The 10,955-nt window shown below is 43.5% G+C and overlaps 1 protein-coding gene across 10 annotated transcripts in view; it reads right to left on the reverse strand.

Annotated features, from left to right (window-relative positions):
• The window catches only part of Syne1 (spectrin repeat containing nuclear envelope protein 1), a 493,437-nt gene that overhangs the window by 222,280 nt on the left and 260,202 nt on the right, over nucleotides 1-10,955 (reverse strand). For all 10 annotated transcript variants that reach the window (XM_029532807.1, XM_029532801.1, XM_029532799.1 and 7 more), the window contains 7 exons: nucleotides 10,416-10,559; nucleotides 9,958-10,113; nucleotides 7,999-8,163; nucleotides 6,292-6,464; nucleotides 4,611-4,764; nucleotides 2,361-2,504; nucleotides 1,135-1,299 (listed from right to left, as the gene is read on the reverse strand). In XM_029532807.1, the coding sequence (XP_029388667.1) occupies nucleotides 1,135-1,299; nucleotides 2,361-2,504; nucleotides 4,611-4,764; nucleotides 6,292-6,464; nucleotides 7,999-8,163; nucleotides 9,958-10,113; nucleotides 10,416-10,559 (1,101 nt within the window). The remainder of the gene's footprint in view (nucleotides 1-1,134; nucleotides 1,300-2,360; nucleotides 2,505-4,610; nucleotides 4,765-6,291; nucleotides 6,465-7,998; nucleotides 8,164-9,957; nucleotides 10,114-10,415; nucleotides 10,560-10,955) is intronic.

Genomic DNA, 10,955 nt, shown 5'->3' on the forward strand with positions numbered 1-10,955 from the left:
CTGGGTGAGATGAGGTTCTTTACTGTCTGAAGTCACCTAGCAGCAGGTCCCATGGAGAGTTAAGAGTCTAAGATTCCTAACCTTCACCTGTTCACTTGGCATTATGCAACACTTCTTGAAACTCAGCAGGTCATGGGAGTTGCATACACCAGGGATATCCATGAGAGTCTCTACTCTTCCTACCTTGCTTTAGCTATAAGGACAGCTTGCTAGTCTCGGGCTGATTCTCTTTGGGGTTAACACCATGTTAAGAAATCCCAGTACACTCCCTAGTGGGACATAGTGAAGGGTCGTCTTATCAGCCTTTTGCAATTCTTGGCTGTCTGTTCCTACTAGCCTTTTCATGGAGACCTCCCTGAGCCCTACCTAACCCTGCAGGTGTAAATGATTGTGTCCAGTGGTGCCACAAGGGTCCTTGCATTAGTCTATTACTGTCTATTACTGTCCTTACCCCCACCGTTTTCAATAATCTCCTCAGGGATTTGTTTCCGTCGCTAAATTGTAAATTCCTCAGTGGCTGGAATTAATGCACAAGCCATCTTCATGTGCTTCATGTGCCGTAGCTTGTGTTGTATCTGCTTTGTGTTGGGTGCCTCAGAACTACATGTGGGAGGAAGGACGTGGGCTATGACCACCGTACCCTTCTCTCTCTGACGTCTTGCCTTGGGCTGCAGCCCACTGTCCAGAAGAGCATTCCCACATCTCTTAGTCTCTCTGATTTCTTCTTCGAGAACTCTGAGCCAAGCCCTAGACCCTGAGGCGTGCAAGAGGTGGCCACAGAGCGTGCTCTTGGTTTCACCCAGGAGCTGCCACATTTTGTTGGTTCTTGCTGTTTTATCCTTCATCTGAAACCATCCTCTTGAGAGCAAGGGGTGGGCGTGTCAGTCAGCCCTGAGCACTAGATCAGTAAATACTGCTGTCAGAGGCCAACCTGGTAGCTGAATGAGTCCTCCAAGAGCTGGTTTTGTTGGTTTAAGTTGCCCAACAAGTGATAGGAATGAGGATGTTCCAGACAGAGCCTCACCTTAACTGAATGTGTATCAGCTCTCGGCAGGAGGTCCCATTAATTTCCCATCACTTGAAATAATCACTTCTTTTTCATAGGAAGGAACCCTTTGGTTCTGATAGAATTACCTGAAGATCTCGCAACATTGTCTCATGGGCATTGGCGTCACCCTCATGTGCTAAACATCGGTCAAGTTTCTCTTGTTCTTGCCCCAGCCAACTTTCAAATGCCTTTAGGTCTCTCTGATACTCTTGATGAAGGCGGACCAGCTTTTCCAATTTTGTCACTGCTTCCTGTCATTGGCATTTAAAATGAATAAGAAAGAAACATTATCACTGAATGCAGAACTTACTTTTGGGGTTTAATCTTTTTTATGCTTATTTATTTGTGTGTGTGTGTGTATGTGTGTGTAGCAGAGGACAATTTTTCCAGTCAGTTCTCTCCTTCCAACTTTGAGGTCTGGATCAAATTCAAATTGTCAAGTTCAGTGACAAGAACTTTTGCTTGGTGAAACATCTTGTCAACTATACTTTTGAAGTTTTAGAAAAGCATAATTATGAAATCATCAGAACATGAATAATCACCTTTTGAAAAGAACCTTTACGTTTCCTATACAAAAAGAGAACACACAAGGGGGCTGATAGGCAGGGAGTGGGTGGGGCAAATATCAAAATGTATCATACAAAATTCTCAAAGATCTAATAAAAATAAACAAAAGAAAAGACAGTATTTCTCTTTCTCTCTCTCTCTGGAAAAAAACATAACAAAAGAGAGAATCAAATATTTAAGTCTGGAAAGATCTCAAAGATCATTTTGAATTAACTACTTGAACTGTGAGTTTTTAATGAAACGTTAGATGGACATACTGAAAGCGAAGTACATTTACTTTTCTTAAAAAGTCACTATGGCTAGCAAATGGAAATATTTACATTGTGTCTTAAATGAGAATTTGGAGTTGGCATATTTATTTTTCAAGACTTCTAATGAATTCTAATAAAGTAGAATATGCTCCTAAAAGGTGTTGTTATTTTCCTTGGGAAGCCTTGGTGACAAATGGCAAAGGCTACAAGGTGATTGTTTTCTACTCCATTAAACTCCCACAGCCAGACAGAACTTAGGAGTTTTCAACACAAAGACCTCTAAAAGCTTTGTGAAAATGTTACATTTCTAGTTGGGTTTTGGTTTGGGTTGAGAACTATCTTGCCACCTTAATTTTCAGATACAAATAATGTTTTAAGTTGTATTTGATTTTACTAATGATATTTTTAAAAGACGAAGGCTCATTGAGCTTGTTTCACCCTGTTTTCATGAGGTCATCAGTCCTGGGTGAGTCCCAGACCTTGGCCAGCCATACCTTGGCCTTCTCTTTGAGGGCTTGGTGCCGTTCCTGCAGATCCTGCAGTTCTAACTGGGTGACATAATGCTCTGTCATGGCTGCCCTCTTGACTTCAATGGTCTCCAGAAGGCGGCTGTGGCTTAACACTTCCTCATTTAACAGCTAGAGAATCAAAGAAAAAAAACAATAAAATGAATAACTCATGTGCAAGCACAACAATGATCTTTGGCAAATTAATGTCTTTTAACTGTACTGGTAACAAATGATCTTTCTCTATCCATCCATTCACCTGGATTATACAGACATTTGTGTGCACGTCTAAAAAATATTCATATAATGTTTCAATGTATCTTCGGATCTGGTCCATAATGTCTCTGAGACTTCAGTTCCCAATTATCTAATTTGTATTTCTTCTTGAATATTTCAAATTTCTTATATCTAGGAATGGCCTCCCAATTTCCACTCTATCACTGTCCTGTCTCATCAAACCTTCTTCCTCAGCCTTTTTTTTTTTTTTTTTCTGGTTTTTTGAGACAGGGTTTCTCTGTGTAGCCCTAGCTGTCCTGGAACTCACTCTGTAGACCAGGCTGGCCTTTGCCTCCCAAGTGCTGGGACTAAAAGCAAGCACTACCACACCCCTGCCCAGCAGCCATTTTTTAAAAACAGTAAATGCCACCCCCACACACTGCCCTTTCAAAAGCCACTCTAGAACATTGGAAGGAGTCTCTTGTTCTCAATATCTACTCCAGGTCACTCTTAACTTTCAATCGGATTTTAACGGGAGTTTCTCAGAGGCAAATTCTGAGAGAAAGATTAAGGCAAGCTGGGATACGGCATTTGCTGGAGGCCTGAACACAGTGAGAGAGACAGTGCCTGTACCCTCCCCAGATCACCTCCTCGCACCCTCCACTGCTGCACGAGGCGCCAGAGCCTTCCTTCCTCAGCCTACCGACATGATAGAATTCCATGTTTGATTCTGTCCAGACTATTCGTTGTTCTCAATCATTTAGGGTACTGACTACCTGTCTTCTGTTTCAGAAATATCTGTCTTATTCCTCTCCCCTGATCCCAAACAATCTATGTTAACTCTTTCCAAGTTAGTGTCTCACACCATGCAATATCATTGTGATATCTCCTTTCACTGTGATATCTCCCAGTTATAATTATTTACTTAAATTCTTATTAGTGAGTATACATATCCCTATTAGACTATAACCTTTGCTTGCTGTCTTACAAACTCCAGAAGGAGCTCAATATTACACTGTAAATTGTGGGGAGTATCTTTAATCCCAATACTAGGAGGCAGAGGCAGGAGAATCTCTGTGAGTTCAAGGCCAGCCTGGTCTAGAGAGTGGAGTTCTGGGACATCCAGGGCTACACAAGGAGACCCCCATCTCAAAAAAAATTGTGGAGGGACCAATGAGGGGCTCTTAAGGAGGTGAGATGTTCACCTTTACAGGAATAGAACAGCCACTGATCAATGAGAAACAAGAAGAGAATCGGGAGCTTTAGAATTCAGATGAAGCAGGTGGGTTGCCAGGGACTAAGTGATAATATGAAGATGAAATGGAGGGTGGCCAGCTTAAGCTGATCCCTATGAAATGGGGCAAATAGGCAGGAATGGAGAGCTTGAAGGATTTCCATGCAGACTATAGTAAACTCAGCTCAGGACATACTATTGCAATGAGCATGCCCTGGAGGGAGGGAGGTGTGCTACCCAGCAAAGGGCTTCAGCATTGCTGTGTTTGAATACATTTCAAAGGGAGAGTTTTAAAACTCTACACATTTTTAAATCTTTTCATGTCGTACTATAATCATATGATGTTGAACCAAAACTATACAAAAGTAGTAATATAAGACCTACAGTTTGCTCAGTGGTTCAGCACTTGACTGGCATGCATGGGCCTTGATTTTAATATCCAGCATTGATGGTGAGTGAGCGGGTAGGTAAAATAAAACCAACCAAACAAACAAACAAACAAATAAACTAAAAAACAAGAAGAAAACAGTGGTAATGAAAAGAATGTAAGAAAAAGAAAGTGCATTAAATGGCCTATGTTATGAAACATCTGTGTATAGGGTTATACTGGAAAAGAAAATTTTCACTCCTGTGTTAAATAACTACAAATAACATCCTACTTTAGAAAGTTATTAGAAATTCTAGCATGAGGTTTAATTTCCCCTTGTGTGCATTCCTGGTGCATAGGTGACCATAGTTTTGCCTAAAGTTTATGCTAGAATGCAAAGCAGGTGTAATCCAGTTCAAACCTTGGCTTTTCCCAGAGCAGTTACTTTCTCCCGTAGCTCGGTGTGCTGCTTTTCCGATTCTGTCAGGGTGACTTCCACACTGTCCATCCAGCTGGAGAACTGCCGCACGTCATCCTGATAACTTGTCCACTTTGAGAGTGCGCCTTCCAGCTGACTGCAGAAGGGTTGGAAACACATCAGGTCAGTTACCTCATCTGAGCATCCGTAGGGCTCTGATGTCTGTCATGGGCATTCGATCCCCCAGCCGGGTGTCCAGAGACCTGGGAGAGCTAGCTAGCCTGGGCTTACCAAATCCCACTCTAAATTTCTGATGAGAGCGGCCTCCGAGAGCAGGGTCCATTTAAACCCAAGCTTCAAAGTGGGAGTGAACAGGACCTCTAGAGGGCCCAGGGGACACCATCACTTGGAGTGACTGAAGGTCACCCAGGGTGGGATGTCCAGATCAAGTCGGAAACCACACTAATTCCTCGCAGGTCAGTCCGTTAGGTTATGCAGAGTAGGAAGGTCTGAAGAGAGTGACTGCCAGGGGAAGGACAAACTTGGGGAAAAGAAGCAAAGTGACCATTCTGCAGGGAATTTAAAAGTCATAAAATCACAGTGGAGAACGGGGCAATATTTCCCAAAGCGGTCTAAATGTGAAAACGTAACGTTCCCCTTGCAGATGGGTATTTCCCGGAGTCAACACACACATCACATAGTTCACGCGGTGGATGATTGACACTAATTTTCACACTGTGACCGGGCCTCACCAGACACCCATCAGTGGCCTCTCACAGGTGTCCTCAGACTTCCTATTACAGAAGACTGCCCCCGGTGCTGGATAATGGATCTTTCAGGCTGAGGAGACTCCCTGGACCCTGCTGCATTCCCAGTTTGAGAGCAATGCTAACCAAGAGTGCCAAGGAACTGTCACCCCCTGATAGACAGCCTTCACAACCCCCTCCTTTGTCCTGGTTGCTTCTTTACCAGTGTCTCCACTCTCTGTCCTCAGATGGGACAACAATTTGGAGGTAAAAGACAGCAGAGAGTCAGGGGCTGAAGAGATGGTTCAGAGGTTAAGAGTACTGGCTAATCTTGTAGGTCGTGAGTTCTGTTTCTAGTAACCACATGTTGGTTCTTCCAGCAACCATATGGTGGCTTACAACCATCTGCCCTCCTCTGGTGTGTCTGAAGACAGCGACAGTGTACTCATATACATAAATAAATCTTTAAAAAACAAACTACACAGAGTCGCCCAGACAAGAAGTCCCCGCTGGGCACTGTGAGGCCGGTTTGATGACATTCCTTTCCTTCAGTCCTTGATGAATATCTCCTTGAGAATCCTCCCAAGTGAATCACTTGGACTGAATTAAAATACCCCCCCCCCATTTTATGAAATATGTATTACCCTTTGGTTTCTAAGCATCAATCAGCAACAAAGCATAGGCACAATATTTCAGGTGAACTGAGAGCTAAGGTCGCACCTTCGAGATTCTTGTGTTCTTTAGAGCTCTTTCGAGAAGGAGGGAGGGAGGAGGAAGGGAGGAAGAAAGAGAGGCAGGGAGGAAAGAATGGAAATAGGAAGTAGTATGAAGGAAGAAGTGGAGGAAAGTGGAAGCTAGGATGGAAACAGCTTCCACTGGAGTATCTCATTGTCTTTCAGTCACGGCTCCTCGCTGGCACCGGGCAGAGCTTCACTCACCTCTTACATCGAATTGCTGCAGACAAGAGGGATTCCCACATATCCTTCACAGCCTGCAGCTGCTGTTGAACAGCAGGGCTGCCTTCTGGAGAGGTACTCTGTAGAACATACTCCCCCCGGGTCACGATCATTTTCATCTGAATCTCTTTTTCTTGTCTTGCTGACAGCAGAGCCTGTTAAGAAACAACAGCAAAATATATATATATACATATATATATATATATACATATATATATATATATATATATATATGTATATATATATACAGAAGCCTTCATATTTATAAATTTAATATCCTTGGCTTGCCACAGAGTTCAGAGGCCCCGAAGACTTTCAGGTATCTAGCCTTTGCATCCTAGTCCTGAGTCTTCCCTGTTTAATTCCTTCTTTCCACATTTAATTTTCCTGGTTTAACATGGGGTGGGGGTATATATCCCTGGACCCTCAAAGTTCTCAGGACTGAAAGCTTGTATGTATCTAGTGCAGCCTCCTCATGGAAATGAGTCACGTGGATCAAGGTGTTCACAGGCATTATTCTTTGGAGCAAGAAAAGGAAATTTAAAGTCCAAAGTAGCCAGAGAGGTAGTATCCATCAAGATGCAAACCTTCTGCTCCCTCCTTATCCTGTGGCTGACACCCTTTGCAGCCCAGCTGAGCCTAGAGTGGTCCTGTGCCTGCCTGGTCGGGAAGGAACAGCAAGCTTGCCCTCAGCTACCGCACTGGTTCTTCCCTCTGGCTCGCAATCCCATATTCATCTCCCTCAAATCTCCATCCTGTCATCTGCACCAGGACAGTCCCTCTTTCTAGAAAAATAAAATAGCATTTACTTTTTATATAGGGGGATGGGAGGAGGGGGGGGACGGGAGGAAGGGGGACGGACAGACAGACAGGTAGGCAGGTCATGCAGAGAGAGGGTAAGTTGGAAGAGTTGGATCCGTCCTTGTACCATGTGGTCTCAAGAACCGGGGCTCGGGTTTAATGGTGGAAAGAGCCTTCACACACTGAGCCATCTCACCAGCCCATCCACCCATCATTCCTAAAAGCTCGAGTTAGGCATTAGACTTCCTAAGCCTCCAATGTTCAATCCCATCTCTCCTACACTGTTCCATTCCTGTGTGTATCTATAACCTACACACCAAAACCACCACCCCCACCACCATCATCTGACATCAGCATCTCCTACATGTCAACCTCAGCAGCAGACAACACAGTTTTGGAGAACAAAGGTCATATTCATTCATATTTATATTCACTTTTGATCCCTTGGTGTCAAAAAAGAGTGCCAGTCTAGACACTGGAGTTATGAGGGGGAGATGGATGGACAAAGATCAATTATCATCATTACAAATGCAAAATAGAATTGATGATTTCAAGATGGGGGAAGAGTTGACTAAATGACACAGGCAGAAAAGTAAATTGAATAAATGACTTAATTGTCCTACCAAAATATTTCCTCAGAATTCATGTGTCTGTGATGGAATTTGAAGCTGGCTTCTTGATCACAAATCACCACATTTGTGTGTTATTTTATTTTTTAGTAGTGTCCGTGGATGAATGTGTTGGGGTTGAAATGAATGCTTAGGGATGAGCATGTTGTGTAAGCAGACACCCATGCACGGAGCATCTAGACATCTCATATAGACAGAGGACCACATAGTCATACGAGGCTGACAGAGACGCGAGGAGAGGCCATGCATGTATACACACCTCCAGCTTGAGCATTCTGCCATCCAGCACACTTTTATCCGACGTGGGGAGGCAGTACGAATCCAGCATGTGAACGGCGTCCGACATCCAGTCCTGCAGTTCTCTAACGCCCTGGGAGAACCGGTTGTGCTCAGCAACGACTCTGTCCAGCCTGGACACTTTCTCCTGGAAACGACAGAGATGGTTTTCTAGCTGTCAGCTTCCACTGAGACTGGATAGCCTGCGTCTGCTCATATTGGAAGCTAATGCTTCATTGGAGTCTGCCCAGAACAGGGGCAAGCCAGGCCTCACTGCATGAGATGTGTGGCACACCTCTCTCAAAAGTGAAAAATCTGTAGAACAACCAGGTCAAAGGGCATGATGATTGCTGTCCACTGCCCTACACTGATGTACTTAGGAGAATCATGGCTTACTTTTTATTCAGTAGAATTTCTTCCTAATACATATTGACATTCAATCCACCATCATCTTTAGCTTTCACGTTCAACTGACATCACATATTCTTACAGACCTACACTGTAGACAGTTTTAAAGCATAGCAATTTGATATGCTGCAATAGTTGTAAATAGCACGCATGTAATACATATATATTTAGTTGAGACATAAATTTGCACAGGAGTAGAACAGAGTACGAGGCTTCAGGACACATGTAGAGGACAGAACACATACATCTGCATTTTAAATGACAAGAACACCTTCGTGGCTTTCCTCCTCATTCACTTCAGGTCATATCCAACAAAGTGGATAAAGGCTTTCTATAGCGTTCAAGTTCTTAAACATTCAAACATCTCTTGCTTTTTAATATCTAGTCAAATGCAAAGGAGTAAAAAAGGTGTTTGGGAAAGCTTTTGTGTTTGCTTTTATATTTTGGCTTTAATACCTTACTTTAATTTAACTTAATTATCTTGAGACATGTTTGGCTTGTGCTGCCCAGCCTGGCTTTTAACTCATGTTGACCCAGCTCAATCTGGCCTTGAACTTGCAGCAACTCCCCTGCCCTCTTGAGTCCCGGGATTCCAGATGTGCACTAACATACCAGCTATAACTTGCTGTTCTTAATCCCGTCTAACTTTAGCTATGTGCCAGATTTTCTAAAATCATATGCATATGGTTCTATAAAGGCAATTTTTTAAATCAAATAACTTATCAGTACAAGTGGAGACAGTTTACGTGAGGACTGTGTGAAGACCCAAATTAGCAGATCAGAAGTAACTTTACAGTAAAATGAATGAGGTCATGTTATTTAAAGATCCAAATAATAGAGTCCCTAAATGCTAACATCTGAAATTTTAAAAAAAGAAGCAAATGTTATAGTTTGTGCAAGCTTGAAAGGACTGACCCATTCACAGGGCCTGAATTACTGTAGTGGGGTTCACCCAATGAGGACCTGTATGGACCCAATACCTTATTCTAGAGGTCCTTGAAAGATTTACTCAGGCTAGTCATTGATAATTCCAAACTCTGCTTTGGAATCTTAACTGAAGCTATCAGTTAACACATCCTCATCTACTATATAATGAGTAGAAGCTGGCTGACATTTTAAAATTACCTTAGACTTACTCTATGGCTCCAGTGCAGTTTTAAACTGCTTTAGGTTTCACGTTTTCCTAGTGTAATTTAATCTACACGTCATCAGCATAGAAACTGTGTCATTTGCTTTCGGTTTGTCTTGAGCCCTGGGGCCATAGGACATATCATTTTATTAATGCTTGAGATTGGTAGTGTATTCTGTCTTTGAAACATCCCTGGCTGATTTCACAGAGCCACATTAAGAACTACGGTAAAAGTGGTGATGAGTCTGCTTTCAAGGTGAGGGAGATGTCATGGTTACATGCCTCACAGTCGACCCGGAGCTACTGCTCTGTGGGGGGTGTCAGGATGCACCCCGCATGACCTATGGACAGTCCAGTTTTGTGACATCAGTATCACACTCACACGCGACACATGCCAGGCGTTACCTTGGTTACATTGCTTAGCGCTAGATACTGAGAAGACAGCTGCGACACTCTGTGCACAAAGCTCTTGCTTGCAGCTTGTCCCTCCCATAGCTGCCGAGCTTTCTCCTTCAGCCTGTGGAGCTGAGGCTCGTAGCACTGTATCTCTTCAAGGACAGACTGGAAAGCACAAGCGGGTTACCATTCAGAGGCTGGGGCAAGCACGTGGAGGACACAGAATTAAACACTGACAAGCAACTGGAGCCCCCTGAAGACTGCATTATTTTTCAAGCTACACACAGTGGGATGCTACGGGAAGAAAACAACCCGAGCCTCGGAGGAGAGACAGAAAACATTAATTCAATTCTGTCCGAACAAGGAGAAGGAACACGGCATCCTAAGGTGCTGTTAGCTAAGACCGGGGCTCCCAGCATGCATCTGGCCAGAGCGGACAGAGGAAGGAGTGAACTCGGCCCTGTCACCTGCAGCTTCTGCAGTTCTCTCCTCTTGGCGGGCAGGTCATAGAGGCGATTGCTGCTCTCCTGCACCAGCCTCTCCGTTTTACTCAGCCAGTTCTGCACAGGTTCTGCGCTCACTTCAAAGTCTTTCATCTGGATCTTTAGATTCTGCAGGAGTTTAGATAATAATGAGCAAACACAAATCCCAAGGGGTGGAGAGGAGGCCCACACCAGTGAGTACTCTCTGCAAAAGGGCAGGGATGTGAATTTAATTCACAGAACCAACCTAAGCCAAAGAAACAAAGCTAGCATGGTAGCACAGGTTTATAATCCTAGAGTTGAGAAGGAGATACAGAAGAACCCCTGCAGACCTGCAGACAAGCAGACTGCCACATCTAGGTTCAGAAAGAGACCCTGTTGTTATATCTATATAGAGTCTATATCTATATAGAGTCGGCACTTGATCATGTCTATGTTTTCCATAGGGCGATGTATTAGCTTTATACTATCCTTGTGAGCTAATCCATATGTATATATATATATATATATATATATATATATATA

This window comes from Mus pahari, chromosome 21 (genome assembly GCF_900095145.1).
Source record: "Mus pahari chromosome 21, PAHARI_EIJ_v1.1, whole genome shotgun sequence".
In the NCBI taxonomy this organism is placed as follows: Eukaryota; Metazoa; Chordata; class Mammalia; order Rodentia; family Muridae; genus Mus; species Mus pahari.